The 20,315-nt window shown below is 43.3% G+C and overlaps 1 protein-coding gene across 4 annotated transcripts in view; it reads left to right on the top strand.

Moving 5' to 3' along the window:
- The window catches only part of LOC137675691 (ceramide transfer protein-like), a 134,661-nt gene that overhangs the window by 90,983 nt on the left and 23,363 nt on the right, over positions 1 to 20,315 (top strand). For all 4 annotated transcript variants that reach the window (XM_068421868.1, XM_068421867.1, XM_068421866.1 and 1 more), the window contains 2 exons: positions 13,666 to 13,758; positions 15,187 to 15,273. In XM_068421868.1, coding sequence (XP_068277969.1) covers positions 13,666 to 13,758; positions 15,187 to 15,273 — 180 coding nt within the window. The remainder of the gene's footprint in view (positions 1 to 13,665; positions 13,759 to 15,186; positions 15,274 to 20,315) is intronic.

Here is a 20,315-nt window from a genome sequence, read left to right as displayed (position 1 = left end):
TCCCCTTTACTAAAATCATCAGAAGGTAATACTTCTAGGCCTACTCCTGCTTAGCTACTCATTAAACTTTGATTGATGATTTGTTCAGTCATAGGTCAGGATTACACAAGGAGCTTTGAGAACAATATTCATGGATTGTGAAAGCCCACCTGTGTTTATCATATTGACTTATATTTATTATTCTATTCTTAATTCATGAGAACTTCTATAACAATTTATGTGAAAATTTCTACAACAATTCCCTCCTTTTATTTTCATTGCATCCCTGCAATTATTTGTATCTCCACGATGATTTTATTCTTGAAGCAAGAGAAGAAAAATATCTTATACAGCATAGTCCTAACACTAGTATAATCACAAGGATAATAATTATAAACAAGACAATTATAATCAGCTGCTTTATCCCTAAAGCTAAGTTTGGGAACCAAGATGTGAGCCAAGAGAGTGTTTTAGTAAATCCTCACGAGATGTCATCCTTTTCTACCTTTTGCATCATAGAACTCACTTCCCAAATTTTGTGCACATTTGTGAGCAGTTCTCCGGATCGGTCTGTGTACATACAGCAACTGATACTTAAAACTGTACACACTCCTCCTTGTGAGGCTAATAGCATATCTAGAGCCATTCTGTTTTGAATTGTAATTTTAGAGAGTTTTGTAATTTCTTTTTGCAATGTCAGAAATCCACGCATTGAGGCATTGGCTAATTTTTTTTATCGTCTCCCCAGATATATTTATTATTGTTTTTTCCAAATTGATAAATAATTCCTCTGGGCTCAATCTTTGGATAGCTAGACGTAAAAATGAGTTCCCCAGTCTTTGTCTTAATTGTTGCAAAGAAGCCTGCAGATCGCTAAGAACAATTATTATGAAGCACACGAGAGGCATTGGTATTGGAATCATGGTAACGAATAGCAAATTTTACACAAGGTGAAATAGCAACATTTACAGATGGAAGAAAAAGGAACAAACTAAAATATTTCATTCTTCCTCAGGTTCTTTGTGGACGTGAGAATGATGGATCCAGGTTTCTTTCCCTGCAACTTTGACAGCATAAAAAGAAGTTAAAAGTATTACATAGGGTCCTTCCCATTTTGGCTCAAATCTATTTTTCCTTTTGAACTTTTTCACCAATACTTTGTCTCCTGGTTGAATACTATGTACTTGTATCTCAGGAGATCCACCTTGATACCAATAGGCATGCTTTCGCATTTCAAAGAAAGAATTTTGCAAGTACAGTGTATATTGTGTCACTCGTCATCTCCATCCAATAAACTTGTTTTTGCTGGCAAATAAATGCCTGGAACAGCCAAAACTCGCCCAAACAATATTTCTGCTGGCGATAACCCAACAGGTTGTCTGGGTGTGTTCCGAATGTCCCATAGAACCAAATTCAAAGCCTCTGGCCATTTCAATCTAGTTGTTTTACACACTTTAACAATCTTTTCCTTTATGGTCCTATTCATTCTTTCTACCTGTCCAGAGGACTCAGGATGATAAGGGTGTATGTAACTTCCCTGGGACTCCTAAAGCATTATGAACTTGTAACAGAATTGCCGCCGAAAAATGAGCTCCTCTATCCGAATCAATTACTTCAGGAACTCCATATCGGGGTATCAATTCTTTTAGCAAAGCTTTCACTGCAGTTTTTGAATCATTCTTTCTTGCTGGGAAGGCTTCTACCCATCCTGATAATAGATCTACAATTACTAACAAGTATGAATACCCCATTGCTTTTGGCATCTCGGCATAATCAATCTGTAATCTTTGAAAAGGAAACACCGCGGGTGGTCTTTTACCTTGAGGTGGCTGAATCCTAGTTGTTGCATATTGTCAGCAAAGTTTACAGCTTTCAGTAATCCTTTTCACTGCAGAGTAGGTTCCGGGTGCAGCCCACAGCCATTGAATTCTCAGTGCAAGTCCTTCAGGTCCCCCATGGCATTTTTCATGGAACCACCGGACAAGAGGTAGTAAATACCTTTTTGGGAGTAGAGGCTTGTTGCCCAATGTCCATTGTCCATTCCGTTGTTCCGCTCCAAGTCATCTCCAAAATTTCATTTCTTCCTCTGGAAGAGCCTCATACATCTCTTCTGCACTTGGAAGCCTGTCAAGTTTCTCTGCTACACACAAAGCTACCATAATAAGGTGAATTTGTTTGGCTGCAGCTTTCTCTGCTTGATCAGCCAAGCAATTTCCTCGCGACAGTACATCTTGGTGGTTTGTGTGAGCTTTTATATAAATTACTGCTATTTGTGCAGGTAACTATAGCTGCTGGATCTTATCCTCACTAACAAGGAGGGTCTGGTTGAAGAGGTGAAGGTTGAGGGCAGCCTTGGTTGTAGTGACCATGAGATGGTAGAGTTCAGGATCTCATGTGGCAGGAACAGAATAGTTAGCAGAATCACAACCCTGGACTTCAGGAGGGCCAACTTTGGCCTTTTCAAGCAATTGCTAGGGGAAATCCCATGGGACAGGGTACTAGAAGGTAAGGGGGCCCAAGATAGTTGGTTAGCATTCAAGGACTGCTTCTTCTGAGCTCAAGATCAGAGCATCCCAACAAGTAGGAAGTCAAGGAAGGGTACCAGGAGACCTGCATGGTTAAACAGGGAACTGCTGGGCAAACTCAAGTGGAAGAAGAGGGTGTACAGATCATGGAAGGAGGGGCTGGCCACTTGGGAGGAATATAAGTCTGTTGTCAGAGGATGTAGGAAGGCAACTAGGAAAGCTAAGGCCTCCTTGGAATTAAACCTTGCAAGAGAGGTCAAGGACAACAGAAAGGGCTTCTTCAAATACATTGCAGGTAAAGCCAACACTAGAGGCAATGTAGGCCCACTGATGAATGAGGTGGGGGCCCTGGAGACAGAGGATAAAAAGAAGGCGGGGTTACTGAATGCCTTCTTTGCCTCTGTCTATACTGTTGGAGGCTGTCCTGAGGAGCCCTGGACCCCTGAGGCCCCAGAAGAAGTCAGGATAGAGGAGGAATCTGTCTTGGTAGATGAGGGCTGGGTCAGGGACCAATTAAGCAATCTGGACGTCCATAAATCCATGGGCCCTGATGGGATGCACCCGCGGGTGCTGAGGGAGCTGGCGGAAGTCATTGCTAGGCCACTCTCCATCATCTTTACTAAGTCGTGGGCAACGGGAGAGGTGCCTGAGGACTGGAGGAAAGCGAATGTCACTCCAGTCTTCAAAAAGGGCAAGAAGGAGGACCCGGGTAACTATAGACCGGTCAGCCTCACCTCCATCCCCGGAAAGGTGATGGAACAACTTGTTCTTGGTGCTGTCTCTAGGCACATCAAGGATAGGGGGATCATTAGGGGCACTCAGCATGGCTTCACCAAGGGGAAGTCATGCTTAACCAACTTGATAGCCTTTTATGAGGACATAACCCGGTGGATAGATGATGGTAAAGCTGTGGATGTGGTCTATCTTGATTTCAGTAAAGCGTTTGACACGGTCTCCCACAGCATCCTCACAGCTAAACTGGGGAAGTGTGGTCTGGATGATCGGGTAGTGAGGTGGATTGTGAACTGGCTGAAGGAAAGAAGCCAGAGAGTGGTGGTCAATGGGACAGAGTCCAGTTGGAGGCCTGTGTCTAGCGGAGTCCCTCAGGGGTCGGTACTGGGACCAGTACTATTCAATATATTCATTAATGACTTGGATGAGGGAATAGAGTGCACTGTCAGCAAGTTCGCTGATGACACAAAACTGGGAGGAGTGGCTGATGTGCCGGAAGGCTGCGCAGCCATTCAGAGAGACCTGGACAGGCTGGAGAGTTGGGCGGGGAGAAATTTAATGAAATATAACAAGGGCAAGTGTAGAGTCCTGCATCTGGGCAAGAACAACCCCATGTACCAGTACAAGTTGGGGGCAGACCTGTTGGAGACCAGCATAGGGGAAAGGGACCTGGGGGTCCTAGTGGACAGCAGGATGACCATGAGCCAGCAGTGTGCCCTTGTGGCCAAGAAGGCCAATGGCATCCTGGGGTGTATTCGAAGGGGTGTGGTTAGCAGGTCGAGAGAGGTTCTCCTCCCCCTCTACTCTGCCCTGGTGAGGCCGCATCTGGAATATTGTGTCCAGTTCTGGGCCCCTCAGTTCAAGAAGGACAGGGAACTGCTAGAGAGAGTCCAGCGCAGAGCCACGAAGATGATTAAGGGAGTGGAACATCTCCCTTATGAGGAGAGGCTGAGGGAGCTGGGTCTCTTTAGCTTAGAGAAGAGGAGACTGAGGGGTGACCTCATTAATGTTTATAAATATGTAAAGGGCAAGTGTCATGAGGATGGAGCCAGGCTCTTCTCAGTGACATCCCTTGACAGGACAAGGGGCAACGGGTGCAAGCTGTAACACAGGAGGTTCCACTTAAATATGAGGAAGAACTTCTTCACGGTGAGGGTGACTGAACACTGGAACAGGCTGCCCAGAGAGGTTGTAGAGTCTCCTTCTCTGGAGACATTCAAAACCCGCCTGGACGCGTTCCTGTGTGATATGGTCTAGGCAATCCTGCTCCGGCAGGGGGATTGGACTAGATGATCTTTCGAGGTCCCTTCCAATCCCTAACATTCTGTGATTCTGTGATTCTGTGATTCTAAAAGTTCACGTACCTCCTTCCCGTGTGCAATGGTTTTTCCAGCTGAAGTCAAAAATCCTCTTTCTTTCCACAGGATACCTGTAGCATGACAAACTCCAAAAGCTTATTTTGAGTCAGTGTGATTATTAGCTTTTCGACCTTTTGCCAACTTTGCAGCCTCAGTAAGCACTATGATTTCTGCACCTTGTGCCCCCACAGCACTAGGAAGAGGATTAGCTTTTAACACAGTTTTTTCTGTTGTTACTGCGAAGCTAGTATACCTTTTTCCTTCTTGGTAAAAGGACGATCCGTCTGTAAAAAGGTTGATGTCTGGGTCACTCAGGGGTTGCTCATGAAGATCATTACGTGGCTTACTGGAAACTGCTAATACCTGGGTACAGTCATGTTGATCTTTTTCCCCTTCGGTCGGCAAAGGTATTGAAGTGGCTGGATTCAAAGTATTGCATCTTTGAAGTGTGATGTTGTCAGCCAAAAGTAAAACCAGTTCATATCTATGTGCCCGTTGCGGTGAAAGCGATTTTTCTGCATATTGTTTCAATAATATTTCAACTTCATGGGGTACGCATACAGTTAGGGGGTGTACCAGCACTATTGATCTACATCTTTCTACCATTTCTGCTGCCGCAGCTACTGATTTTATACAAAATGGTGTTCCTTGTGTAACTGGATCTAATTGAGAAGAAAAATATGCTACTGGTCTTTCATGTGGTCCTAAAGGTTGGACTAAAACTCCTCTAGCATTTCCCTTTCGCTCATCACAATATAATTTGAAAGGTTTACTATAATCTGGTAAACCTAAAGCCGGTGCTTGCATTAAGGCACCTTTCAGAGTTGTAAAAGCTTTTTGTCTCTCCGGACCCCATTTGATTGGTTAAATTGGGTATCCAAGGGTGACAAAATCCCACTTGTCCTAAAAACCCCCAAATTTGTTTCTTTGTTACAGGCCTAGGTAATTCTTGGATTATCTTAATTTGCTCAGGATCTATTTCTCTCGTACCTGGGCTTAATATAAATCCAAGGTACTTCACTTTTTGTTGGCAAAACTGCAATTTTGATGGAGATGCTCGGTGACCTTTTACAACCAACTTATTACACAAATACCGAGTATCTGTAACACAATCCTTCCTTGAACGACATACTAACAATAAATCATCTACATATTGTATCAATTCAGACTTACACGGAAAAAACAGATCAGCCAAATCCCCTTTCAAAATTTGGGAGAATATAGTTGGTGAGCTTGTAAATCCCTGGGGTAACCGAGTCCAAGTTAATTGTTTCCCTTGCCAAGTGAAGGCAAATATGTGCTGGCTTTCCTCAGCCACAGGTATGCTAAAGAAAGCTCCAGTCAAATCCAATACAGTGTAAAATTTTCCCCAAATAGGTATTTGAGTAACAATCAAATTTGGATCAGGTACTACTGGATGGGGAACAATTACAAATTCATTTACTGCTCTTAAATCTTGTACAAATCTATATTCTGGATCCCTATCTTTGTCAAGTCGGTGTTTACTAACCACCGTGTATGGGTGTATTAAAAGAACTTTGACATTTTTTTAAAATCCCCTTTTCCAAAAATGATTTTATTTGTTTTCCAATACTTGGGATGGCTTCTGCCACAATTGGGTATTGCCTAATAGAAGGGGGAGTCCCTCCTTTTGTTTTGATCACTACAGGTTCTGCAGATTTTAACAGTCCAATATCATCTCCGGAGAGACTCCATAATTTTTCAGGTACATTCTTTAACTCTTTTGGGATTTTAAGATCACCTTCTTGAATTCCTACAGTTTGCATTCCCATTATGATCAATTGAATTCCTTTGGGAGTTAAAGCTATGCATGTTTCCAATTCCTGCAATAAATCTCTCCCAAATAGTGAAATAGGAGAAGTTGGCGAAATGACAAATCAACCCCATATCAAACGATCATCAAAAACAATAGGAAGGGGAAGAGAAAGCGGTAACTTCTCTTCACCCAAAACCCCAGTAACCTTTACAAATTCATCAGATAGCTGTGACACATGAAAATTTAACAATGATAAAGTTGCACCAGTGTCTATTAAGAACTTAACAGGAATGCCATTTACCTTAGCTGTGATAAGTCCCTCGTTATCTACCTTAATCCCAGAGTCCCGATCCATAAATTTCTCAGCGAGAATGTGGACGCCCCGGTCTTTCTGCTCCGTCTCTCCCACCGTTGTTGGAAGGTGGTATCAGAGGACAATACCGGACGATGTGCCCTAAATTACCACAGTAAAAACATTCCGGAGTATCAGTTCCAGAGGGAATGAATCTTTGTCTTCCTTGGTCCCCCCCTTCACGACCTCCACGACCTCGTGAAAAACCTCTTCCTCTGCCGCGTTGGTTATTCTGAGTAATTGCGGCTGCCAAAAGATTAATATCCCTCTCTCGCTCCTTTCTCTCTTTTCTTTGATCTTGTTTCTTTTGCTCTTCACTTCTCTTCTCCCATCATATACAAAGGTGGCAATACCAAGAATCTTTGTGAGGCTTTCGCCTTGCCACCCTGGCATATGTTTCTTGAAATATTTATTAATATCAGGTGCAGATTGATCCACAAATACACTGATTGCAAGGGGTTCCTGAAAATTGTCCCATGTCATTCCTCCGTATTTCAGGAGGGTAGCTTTTAATCGACTCCAGTAATCACTAGGATGTTCATCAGGTTTTTGCCTACATTCCATTACCTTTGTCCAATTAGTAATTTTTTCGCCAGCTTGCCAAACAGCCTCCACCAGTTGCTGTAAGGCATCTTGTTGGAGTCTGGCGCCATCCTCAGTGGCCAAATTCCAATTTGGGTTTTGATCGGGCCAGGGCTGTAGCCCTTGAGTTTGACCTCTTTGTGCAATTTCCCAATCCTTTTGTAAGGTTTTTTCCCTCTCTTCTGCTGTAAAGAGCTCTCTCATGAGGGTCTTTACATCATTCCAATTTGGAGAATAATCAGTAAAAATGCCAGACAGCATCTGAGCACATTTTTCAGCATCCTCTCTGATGCGTGGCATTTTTGATTGCCAGTTTACTAAATTTCCTTATTTCCAAGGTTCATGTCTTACAACAGCTTGGACTGGTGCAACTTCTGGTGGAGTTCCAGGTCCAGCTCTAGGGTTTGGGATGTATTCCAACCTCATGGGATACATGCCAAATCCCTTGTCAGTGAAAGGATTCGATTTCTCCAGCACGGGCGCTGAAGGAATGGAAGGTTTCACTTGTTTAGGCTCCCTTTTGCCTTTCTTTGTATTTACCCAATAATACCAAATATACCAAAAATCAATATCTTGAGTCCCTTCATCCTCGAGGATTATCCTTAAAAATTTCAACTTCTGTGCATCAAAGGTCTCTTTAGAGGGCCAGATGTCTCTAGGTCCTCCACCTCAGACCCTAGTTAAAAATGGCCATTTCTTCTTGACACAGCAAAATAAATCTTTTTCCCACATGTCCCGGTCAACGGGATTCTATTCCAATTCTCCAAAACCTCAGCAAGGGGCGTCCCCCTTTCAATGCTGAGTCCAATTCCCATTTTATTTTTTTTTTTCCTAGTTTCCTGGGGTACCCCGTTTCCAAAATTTTCCTCAGCAATTTTAAACACACAGGCTCCTAATGTCTGAGTATACCTGCTCCCAAGACCACCAGGTGAACTCACCCTTGTTGCCGGCAATTGGGCGTTGGAGATGGGAATGCTCAGAGAATTGGAGCAGTGTCCTAGAGTCCCATCTGGGGTGCCAAATTCAAAGCCTCTGGCCATTTCAATCCAGTTGTTTTACACACTTGAACAATCTTTTCCTTTATGGTCCTATTCATTCTCTCTACCTGTCCAGAGGACTCAGGATGATAAGGGTGTATGTAACTTCCCTGGGACTCCTAAAGCATTATGAACTTGTAACAGAATTGCCGCCGAAAAATGAGCTCCTCTATCCGAATCAATTACTTCAGGAACTCCATATCGGGGTATCAATTCTTTTAGCAGAGCTTTCACTACAGTTTTTGAATCATTCTTTCTTGCTGGGAAGGCTTCTACCCATCCTGATAATTGATCTACAATTACTAACAAGTATGAATACCCCATTGCTTTTGGCATCTCGGCATAATCAATCTGTAATCTTTGAAAAGGAAACACCGCGGGCGGTCTTTTACCTTGAGGTGGCCAAATCTTAGTTGTTGCATATTGTCGGCAAAGTTTACAGCTTTCAGTAATCCTTTTCACTGCAGAGTAGGTTCCGGGTGCAGCCCACAGCCGTTGAATTCTCAGTGCAAGTCCCTCAGGTAAAAGAAATTTAATGAAATATAACAAGGGCAAGTGTAGAGTCCTGCATCTGGGCAAGAACAACCCCATGTACCAGTATATGTTGGGGGCAGACCTGTTGGAGAGCAGCGTAGGGGAAAGGGACCTGGGGGTCCTAGTGGACAGCAGGATGACCATGAGCCAGCAATGTGCCCTTGTGGCCAAGAAGGCCAATGGCATCCTGGGGTGTATTCGAAGGGGTGTGGTTAGCAGGTCGAGAGAGGTTCTCCTCCCCCTCTACTCTGCCCTGGTGAGGCCGCATCTGGAATATTGTGTCCAGTTCTGGGCCCCTCAGTTCAAGAAGGACAGGGAACTGCTAGAGAGAGTCCAGCGCAGAGCCACGAAGATGATTAAGGGGGTGGAACATCTCCCTTATGAGGAGAGGCTGACGGAGCTGGGTCTCTTTAGCTTGGAGAAGAGGAGACTGAGGGGTGACCTCATTAATGTTTATAAATATGTAAAGGGCAAGTGTCATGAGGATGGAGCCAGGCTCTTCTCAGTGACATCCCTTGACAGGACAAGGGGCAATGGGTGCAAGCTGGAACACAGGAGGTTCCACATAAATATGAGGAAAAACTTCTTTACGGTGAGGGTAACTGAACACTGGAACAGGCTGCCCAGAGAGGTTGTGGAGTCTCCTTCTCTGGAGACATTCAAAACCCGCCTGGACGCATTCCTGTGTGACATGATCTAGGTAATCCTGCTCCGTCAGGGGGATTGGACTAGATGATCTTTTGAGGTCCCTTCCAATCCCTAACATTCTGTGATTCTGTGATAGGAATTTAAAGACAGCAGTCAACTGTATTCAGATGTTTGCTAACACTATTTAATCCACTTCAGTTATAGAGCTTCTTTTGTTTTGTTCTTTTTTGGTTGGTTGGTTGGTTGTTTTTTTTACCTTGTTGTTTTAGTGGCTAAACATGGTTCTGTAAAGGTCACTTCTATAACTATGGGCTTGAGCAAAAAAAAAACATTGCTCTGTCATCTGATAAATAGATGTAGGAGGAGAATGATGTTGATCTCTGTACTCTTGGTTTTCTTGGATAGATGCTTATGCTGCTCTGAAAAGGAAGTAAATATTGGGAGATGATAAAGTTCAGAATATCTTTGAGAGATTAGAGGGGAAAAATATATTGAATTGGGCAGCTGTTTGTATTTGTTCTAGCTGGGAGGGTTTTAAAGCTATTGTAAGTCTGTCCAGTGCCTGTAAAAGACTAGCTAGAAGAATTGAAAGGTGCAGCGTCAAGTTTGTCCTTTGTATATCAGCAGATTCGCTCCGCAGGCTCTGTGCTGTGCAGGTTTGTCACAGGAAGAACAGGATCTCTGTCAGTGGCTAAAACCAATGAGTGTTTTACAAGTAGTGTAAGTACTGTTGTAATCCAGCTTGCTCTCCTTCCCTCTCCAGTCTCCTCACTCCACTAGCTTCAGAACCATGTTTTACTTGACAGCAAAACACAAATGTTATTAGTGAGAGTCCTGCTACTTCGCAAAACTATACAACCTTCATCTTGTAGAGGGCCAGTTTAGTCTAAAGATGCAAGAGATTTATATCTGCTGAACTTGAAGCAAATATATTTCAAAATTATAGCTGTCCTAAAATATTTCTAATATTAATAAGATCAAGTTCATCAGAACTTGTTGAATCTGGAGCTGACTATGATTTGACTTGAGATGAGTACAGTGTTACGAAGTGAGTATCTTTCTCTAGAAACCCTGTTTTTTAAATAAATGAAAGGGTTTTAAGTTACATCCTGAAGGTTGGAAACTTTATTTTTAAACCTTTGAAAGCAAGAAATCATAATAAAAACATTTTAATTTTGAAGGAGACTGCTAAAATAGTGCACTTAGTGATTGTAATTTTAGAATTATATATTTAGTTTTCTTTCTGTTACCAAAACAGTCAGATGGCCAGAAAAAAATTAATACAAAAGCATATAATGTTATCTAAAAGTAATTGTAGTTACAGCTTTGCTTTTGACTTTTTATTCTTAGCTGTTAAGATCTTGAGCTTGACTTTTTATTTTTCCAGTGCAGTATATTTTTCAGTATGAGGCTCTTGAATGTATTTTTAAAATAGAATTTTTTTTAAGAAAATGTATAAACAGGGAAAGAATTTAATCTCTAGTATTTGGTCCATTGTTTTATTTGCAGCAAAATCCTTGTGATGATGCTTTTCTTGTTGTCTTGACTACAGCAACATTTTTCTATTCTTGTTTTCTTGGCCACAACAACCCCATGCAGTGCTACAGGCTGGGGGAAGAGTGGTTAGAAAGCGGCCCGGCGGAAAGAGACCTGGGGGTGCTGATCGACAGCCGGCTAAACATGAGCCAGCAGTGTGCCTAGGTGGCCAAGAAGGCCAATGGCATCCTGGCCTCTATTAGGAATAGTGTAGCCAGCCGGTCTAGGGAAGTGATCGTCCCTCTGTACTCGGCACTGGTGAGGCCGCACCTTGAGTACTGTGTCCAGTTCTGGGCCCCGCACTTCAAGAAAGATGTTGAGGTGTTGGAGTGAGTCCAGAGGAGGGCGACCAAGCTGGTGAAGGGTCTGGAGGGTCTGTCCTATGAGGAACGGCTGAGGGAGCTGGGGTTGTTTAGCCTGGAGAAGAGGAGGCTCAGAGGTGACCTTATTGCAGTCTACAACTACCTGAAGGGAGGTTGTAGTGAAGTGGGAGTTGGCCTCTTCTCCCAGGCAACTAGTGATAGGACAAGAGGACACAGCCTCAAGCTTCACCAGGGGAGGTTCAGGTTGGACATTAGGAAGAATTTCTTTTCAGAAAGGGTTATTAGACATTGGAATGGGCTGCCCAGGGAGGTGGTGGAGTCACCATCTCTGGATGTGTTTAAGAAAAGACTGGACATGGCACTTAGTGCCATAGTCTAATTGACAGGGTGGTGTAAGGGCAACGGTTGGACTCGATGATCCCTGAGGTTTCTTCCAACCTGGTTGATTCTGTGATTCTGTTTCCTTTGGTCTTAATAATTGGTATTAATGTGCAAACTTATCTTCTGAATGTTAAATTTTACTTTAAAATTAACATGTTTGGGTAGTTTATTTTGTTCACCTTTCACAATTGTAACTTAAATGTCTCATTAAATTTTACAGAGTTTTAATACACCAGTAATTTTTCTGCTGTGCAATCAAACAATTTCCCAATTTCTGCCTTATTTAATGTTGCTGCTGAGAGAAGCTGGCAGATTTGGAGAGTTGTCTTTTGACACGTGAATTATCACTAATTTGCAGATTGAAGTACAGGAAGTGTGTGGATTGGAGGGGGAACTGGTTTTTGGGTGGGTTTTTTTCGTTTTTCATTCCAAGTATTCTGGTAAAACTTATATGCTTCCTCTCAATGACTTACACTCAAGTCATACTTTATGCATCTTCAGGACTCTCCAGTTACTTTCAAAATAGGTGAACTTGCAAAATTTTCTGAAACATAAGTGTTAGCAGTTATCGCTTGTTTGTGATAGTTTCAGGAAGGGAAAAGCCTACATTCACAGATAAAGGCAATACTGTCTTCATCTAAGTGCTGCTTTTTTCCTAAGAATTTTCCTGTGGAAAACTATGCTACTTTGTTTTGCATCAAAACTGTTGCTTTATTTTTCAAACTTTTCTTTAGAAACTGGAAAGTATGTGTTCCAGAGTGAACATTACCACCAAATTCCCAGTTGGTAAACTCAGCCTTTCAGTGTTGTTAAGGGTTTTCCACTGCATCATTAAAGTACAAATTGGGTTGCTGAATGTTGCCGCTTGTCTGCGGCAAGCTCCGTTCGGTTGCTGGCTGGCCTGAGGCTATCCGCACCCCAGGGCCATAGAGCACTGACACCAATGTGAGGATGCAACAAATGGTGTTTATTTAACTGCGCAACAGCCTTATATAGTCGTCTTGTCCCTTACGAACTCACACGATACTTGCACATCCTGCTCCTTTCGCCACGCCTACCTTCCGTTACAGCCCGAGATTTTCTGGTCACCGTACCCTAATCTACCTACACTGAATAATTATACTCATATCTGCAAGAAGTAGTGTGTGGTGTCCAGTTGCCAAAAGGGAACAGAGAAACATCTTATGTACTAAAGTTGAATTCTGCAAGAATTTCAGAAGTGTTTTATAGTGCTTTCTCTGGGAATATCTGGCAGTATGTAGAATTTGCAGAGGAAATACGAGGCTTAATCTGATTCCAGCATTACTGCTTCTTTATTCAAAATATACAATGACATAGACATCATTAGTGGCTCTAGTACAGTCACGTACCTATTATGGGAGAATGATGTTGAGTTGTTAGTCTCTGCATGAAATTCACAAAATTATTCACGTGGTTCCTATGCCAGCTAATTATAGATACAAGCTTACATGCTGTGATTCACTAGTATCTCGCCCCATTCAATAAGTTAGGTTTCTACCAGTCTTACTTTTCACCCTTTGTTATCAATGCCCAAGCATCTGTGTCAAGGAGTTTATATGAACTATCAGATACCAAGTCTGACCCTCAACAAACCATGAATAGCTATGCTTAAACTAGATACCAGATTTTGCTTGCTGATCTAGTTTCTTCGATGTGACTTAAAGAAGGTATGCTCAAGGTAGCTAGCTCCCCAAGCTTTGTATTATATATGCATATATATGGGCATATGTAATGCATGCATGCAAAGAAAATCAGAAAATCAGCAGCTTTGCAATTGTTACTTGGGAAAAACCCCTATACTGATCATTCCATTTATTGGCATGCTGACTATAATCAGCCAATTCATTCTTGCTGCATCAAATGATCATGTAATTTTACAGGAGACAGAGAAAAAGAGAAGAATTGAAGAAGCATACAAAAATGCTGTGACAGAACTGAAGAAAAAGTCCCACTTTGGAGGGCCAGACTACGAGGTACAAATTCTGCTTTTGAAATTTTTAAAAATGCTAAGGCTTTTAAAGATTGGTTTGTTTCTCAAAGGAGTGTGTGTGTGTAAATCAAGGTCTTTGGCTGTGCAAACATGTTTGTGCCACTTTTTCTCCCTTGGAAACTGAAACTGAATGAAGAATCTAAATCCTTAATTTTTTGAGAATAGAAGTCTGTCTTCACCTCAGGTTTCCTTATTCTGCTTTTGTCTAAAGCATTTTGCTTACAGATATTTCTGCTGACTGTTTTATTATTTTTCTTGTACATTTGATACTGCTCATATGCAAGTTTTGTACTCTTTTTAATGAGTCATCTGTATAGATATGTAATGCAAATATGAAAACCCTGACTGCAGAGGCAGTCCTAGAATCTGAAGTTTAACTTGAATTGATTTTTAACTTATCACTGCCACTTGAAATGTGTTGATAAATTCAATGATTTTAGGTTCTGCTTCATCTGTTAAATTGCATGTTTTAGCAGCTTCCTCCTCAGTTTGGTTATTTAGTCAAGTTCTAAGGCTCTTAAACTACCTTCTGAAGAATAATGTAGGCTAATGCACCTATAATGCAGTTTGCATAATTTTTAAGAACTTGACCCTTTCATTTATGTTAATCAAGCAGATTTCTACTTAAAAATCATAGCCTGAGAAATAGTACTAATACGTTGGGATATTTAAAAGATACTTGAGCTTAGGTTCTCTGTTGTGACTGAGGCACTGTAAAAGAAAAAAATGGATAGAAAGTTGGACTTTGTCTACCTGGTTATGAACCCAGGTGCTTCTCCCAGATATCCCTGTTGTAAAGTAGGTTTTTGAAATTTGCTGGGCCAGTTTGTTTTACAATACAATAAAAGCAGTAAACCTAGTTTTCTTAATTTCACTTAGTGGACACAAGTTTCTAATAGTTGACTCAACTCTACCTGCTGTTTATTGTTGAATTGTTCTTTCCAAGAATTTTCAGTAGTGATCCCCAGGATTTTGTCTTGTCTTGTTGTGCTTTGAGCACATATCTGAAATCCACACTAAGGCACTGGAATACTTGGAAGGAGTCTAACTACACAATTATCTTAAGATGTTTACTGACACACTCTAAACATTTTTAAGAGAAGATATATGTTAATTAAAACCTAAATCTGATGTCAAAGCATGTTGACACTGTTACTCAGTCTTCAGTTTCCTGATTTTTTGCTTGTTTATACAACTACCCCTAAACTGTAGTTAAAGGAAATAACTTCCTTTAACAAGTAGGGTTTTCAGATGAATTGTAATCTAAGAATATTGGTCAAAGTATTTGAGGTCTATGGAAGAAATTTCCTTCTGTCAGTTATATGCATAATATATAAATATCTATTTCTAATATTAAGTGGAGCTCTCGTGTCTCCAAAATTTTGAACTAGTTTTGTTTCTTATGCTCTAGGAGGGTCCTAATAGTCTGATTAATGAAGAAGAATTCTTTGATGCTGTTGAAGCTGCTCTCGATAGACAGGATAAAATGGAAGAACAGGTATTGATACTTGAAAAATGTGTTAATGATGGGCACTTCATGGAAGACTTCTGTGACTTAGTCATAGAATCATAGAATTGTTTTGGTTGGAAAAGACCTTTAAGATCATCAAGTCCAACCATTAACCTAGCACTGCCAAGTCCACCACTAAACCATGTCCCTCAGCACCACATCTACACGTCTTTTAAATACCTCCAGGGATGGTGACTCCACCACTTCCCTGGGCAGCCTGTTCCAATGCTTGAAAACCTTTTGGTGAAGGAATTTTTCCTGATATCCAATCTAAACCTCCCCTGGCACAACTTGAGGCCGTTTCCTCTTGTCCTATCACTTGTTACCTGGGAAAAGAGACCAACATCCACCTCTCTACAACCTCCTTTCAGGTAGGTGTAGAGAGCAATAAGATCTCCCCTGAGCTTCCTCTTCTCCAGACTAAACAACCCCAGTTCCCTCAGCCACTCCTCATAAGACTTGTTCTCCAGCCTCTTCACCAGCTTTGTTGCCCTTCTTTGGACTCTCTCCAGCATCTCAATGTCTTTCTTGTAGTGAGGGGCCCAAAAGTGAACACAGTATGCGAGGTGCAGCCTCACCAGTGCTGAGTACAGGGGAACAATCACTTCCATAGTCCTGCTGGCCACGCTATTCCTGAAACAAGACAGGATGCTGTCGGCCTTCTTGGAACATGGGCTCGCTGCTGGCTCATATTCAGGCAGCTATCGATCAACACCCCCAAGTCCTTTTCCACCAGGCAGCTTTCCAGCCACTCTTCCCCAAGCCTGTAGCGGTGCATGTGACCCAAGTGCAGGACCTGACACTTGGCCTTGTTGAACCTCATACAGTTGGCCTCGGCCCATCGATCCATCCTCTCCAGATCCCTCTGCAGAACCTTTCTACCCTCAGGCAGATCAACACTCCCGCACAACTTGGTGTCATTTGCAAACTTACTGAGGTTGCACTCGATCCCCTGGTCCAGATCATTGATAAAGATATTAAACAGAACTGGCCCCAATATTGAGCCCTGGGGAACACCACTTGTGACTGGACACCAACTGGATTTAACTCCATTCACCACAACTCTTTCGGCCTGGCCATCCAGATGGATTTTTAGCCAGCGAACAGTATGCTTGACCAAGCCATGAGCAGCCAGTTTCTCCAGGAGAATGCTGTGGGAAACTGTCAAAGGCTTTACTAAAGTCTAGGTAGACAACATCCACAGCCTTTCCCTCATCCAGTAAGCGGCTCACCTTGTCATTGATGGAGATCAGGTTAGTCAAGCAGGACCTGCCTTTCATAAACCCATGCTGACTGGGCCTGATCGCCTGGTTCTCCTGTACGTGCTGCGTGATGGTACTCAAGATGATCTGCTCCATAACCTTCCCTGGCACCGAGGTCAGACTGACAGGCCTGTAGTTCCCCGGATCCTCCTTCCAGCCCTTATTGTAGATGGGTGTCACATTTCTTAAACTCCAGTCCCCTGGGACCTCCCCGGTTAGCCAGGACTGCTGATAAATGATGGAAAGTGGCTTGGTGAGCACTTCCGCCAGCTCCCTCAGCACCCTTGGGTGGATCCCATCTGGCCCCATAGACTTGTGCATGTGTAAGTGTCGTTGCAGGTCTCTAACCATTTCCCTTTGGATTATGGGGGCTTCATTCTGCTCCCCGTCCCTGTCCTCCAGCTCACTAGGCTCAGTACTTGGAGAACAACTGGTCTTACTACTAAAGACTGAGGCAAAGAAGGCATTAAGTACCTCATCCTTTGTCACTGTGTTTTCCCCCCACATCCAATAAAGATTAGAGATTGTCCTTAGCCCTCCTTTTGTTGTTAATGTACTTGTTGAAACATTTTTAATTGTCTTTTATGGCAGTAACCAGATTAAGTTCTAGTTGGGCTTTGGCCCTTCTAATTTTATCCCTGCATAGCCTCACAACATCCTTATAGTCCTCCTGAGTCACCTGCCCCTTCTTCCAAAGGTCATAAACTCCTTTTTTTCCTGAGTTCCAGCCAATGCTCTCTGTTCAGCCAGGCCAGTCTTCTTCCCCGCCAGCTCGTCTTTCGACACATTGGGATGGCCTGCTCCTGCGCCTTTAGGATTTCCTTCTTGAAGATTGTCCAGCCTTCCTGGACTCCTTTGCCCTTCAGGACTGCCTCCCAAGGGATTCTGTCAACTGGGACTGTTACCGGAAAATAGTAACCAAGAAAACTCTCTAAACCAAATGATAGTTTAGAAAGCCAACATTGATTTATTGCAGTGCTGGGTGCATGGGGCATCTCTCCTCCTAGCATGCACACCCAGGGACAAAAGCACACTCATTATATATATTATAGAAAAATGAATATTCATACAATTGCCAAGAAATGCTCACCTATTCCAAGAAACCTATTCCAAGAGAAGATACTGTTCTGGTTCTTACAGAATTTATCTCTTCTCCTGGTGCCAGAGATATGAATCAAGTCAATTTAGACACTACAAAGATGTTGTTCACAGTCTTGCTTATCTCTGGTCCTTCTTTGTAATTAGTGAGGAATTTAACAGAGACCTTGGATTCTCTAAGACTAAGCGCAAGCGAGAATCAGTGATGACTATAACTCTAAGTGTTATCAGTCCCAGAAGCAGACCCTGTCTTCAAAACATGCCGTTAGCTTCAGAACATACTGTTATTTTAGCTGAAAGGAAAATTGCTGAAAGGAAAGTTGATTCTGTCTAAAGGTTACACAGAGTAGGCCTTTTAGGGCCTACTTTGAGGCTTACTTTTACTAAACCATCTGGTATCAGGACCCTAAACAGGCCAAAGTCTGCCCTTCAGAAGTCCAAGGTAGCAGTTCTGCTGACCCCCTTCCTTACTTCTCCAAGAATCGAAAACACTATTGTTTCATGATCGCTATGCCCAAGACGGCCTCCAACCATCACATCACCCACAAGTCCTCTGTTCACAAACAAGAGGTCCAGCGGGGCACCTTCCCTAGTTTCTCACTCACCAGCTGTGTCAGGAAATTATCTTCCACACACTCCAGGAACCTTCTAGACTGTTTCCGCTGTATTGTATTTCCAGTGGACATCTGGTAAGTTGAAGTCCCTCGCGAGAACAAGGGCTACTGATCGCAAGACTTCTCCTAGCTGCTTATAGAATATTTCATCTACCCCTTCATCCTGGTTGGGTGGTCTATAGCAGACTCCCACGATGATATCTGCCTTGTTGACCGCCTCCCTGATCCTTACCCATAAACACTCAACCCTATCGTCACCATCGTCAAGCTCTAGACAGTCAAAACACTCCCTAACATACAGGGCCACCCCACCACCTCTCTGTCCTTGCCTATCCCTTCTGAAGAGTTTGTAGCCATCCATTGCAGCACTCCAGTTGTGCGAGTCATCCCACCATGTTTCCGCGATGGCAACTATATCATAGTTTTCCTGCTGCACAAGGGCTTCCATCTCCTCCTGTTTGTTGCCCATACTGCATGCATTGGTGTAGATGAACTTCAGCTGGACTATTGATCCCACCACCTTTTTGGGGACCTAATTCCTACGTGACCATTCTCAGGCACTTCTGTGGTTTCTAACCCAACAATAACCATTGTGTCTTTGCTGTCACATGGATCTCCATCCCCTACCTCCACTGAGATGGCAGACCAAAGGACCTTGCTAGCACACCGTCCCTCAAACGCTGGTGTGCTGCCCCCAGGCTTATCTCTAGCAAGCCTGGTTTTATCATTCTCCCCATTCAATACTAGTTTAAAGCTCTTTCGATGAGCCCTGCTAACTCCTGCGCAAGGATCCTTTTCCCTCTTTGAGACAGGTGTACCCTATCTGTTGCCAGCAGGCCTGATATTGTGTAAACCGATCTATGATTAAAAAACCTGCAATTGTGCTGGTGACGCCAGTCTTGGAGCCAGGTATTGATCTCCTGGCTCTTCCTGTTTCTTCCTTCATCATTCCCTGCAACTGGAGGGATAGAGGAGAACACTACTTGTGCTCCTGATCCCTTATCCAGTCATCCCAAGTCCCTGAAGTCTCTCTTGATTGCCCTCGAAATTCTTGTTGCAACTTCATCACTGCCTACATGAAAAATCAGAAATAGATAATAATCTGAGGGCCATACCAGGGTAGGAAGTTTTCTTCTCACATCTTTAACTGGGGCCCCTAAGAAGTGGGTCCGGTCGGCATATCGGGCATTCTGTTCCCTTCAGAAGGGAGGCTCCTATGACAATGACCCGTCTTTTTTTCTTTATGGAAGCAGTTTTGACACAGGGCTTAGGTTGACTTAACCTCAGCGACACCTCCGGCCTAGATCACAGAATCACAGAATCAATCAGGTCTGGGATCATCAAGTCCAACCATTGCCCTGACACCACCGTGTCTACTAGACCATGGCACTAAGTGCCATGTCCAGTCTTTTCTTAAACACATCCAGAGATGGTGACTCCACCGCCTCCCTGGGCAGCCCGTTCCAATGTCTAATGACCCTTTCTGAAAAGAAATTCTTCCTAATGTCTAACCTGAACCTCCCCTGGCGAAGCTTGAGGCTATGTCCTCTTGTCCTATCACTAGTTGCCTGGGAGAAGAGGCCAACTCCCACTTCACTACAACCTCCCTTCAGGTAGTTGTAGACTGCAATAAGGTCACCTCTGAGCCTCCTCTTCTCCAGGCTAAACAACCCCAGCTCCCTCAGCCGTTCCTCGTAGGTCAGACCCTCCAGACCCTTCACCAGCTTGGTCGCCCTCCTCTGGACTCACTCCAACACCTTCCGAGTACAGAGGGACGATCACTTCCCTAGACCGGCTGGCTACACTATTCCTAATAGAGGCCAGGATGCCATTGGCCTTCTTGGCCACCTGGGCACACTGTTGGCTCATGTTTAGCCGGCTGTCGATCAGCACCCCCAGGTCTCTTTCCGCCGGGCCGCTTTCTAACCACTCTTCCCCGAGCCTGTAGCGCTGCATGGGGTTGTTGTGGCCGAAGTGTAAGACCCGGCACTTGTTCTTGTTGAACCTCATGCTGTTGGTCTCGGCCCATCTATCTAACCTGTCCAGATCCCTCTGT

Source organism: Nyctibius grandis, chromosome W (assembly GCF_013368605.1).
Source record: "Nyctibius grandis isolate bNycGra1 chromosome W, bNycGra1.pri, whole genome shotgun sequence".
NCBI lineage: Eukaryota > Metazoa > Chordata > Aves > Nyctibiiformes > Nyctibiidae > Nyctibius > Nyctibius grandis.
The sequence above is the reverse complement of the archived record's forward strand: the minus strand, read 5'-3'. Positions and strand labels throughout refer to the sequence as shown.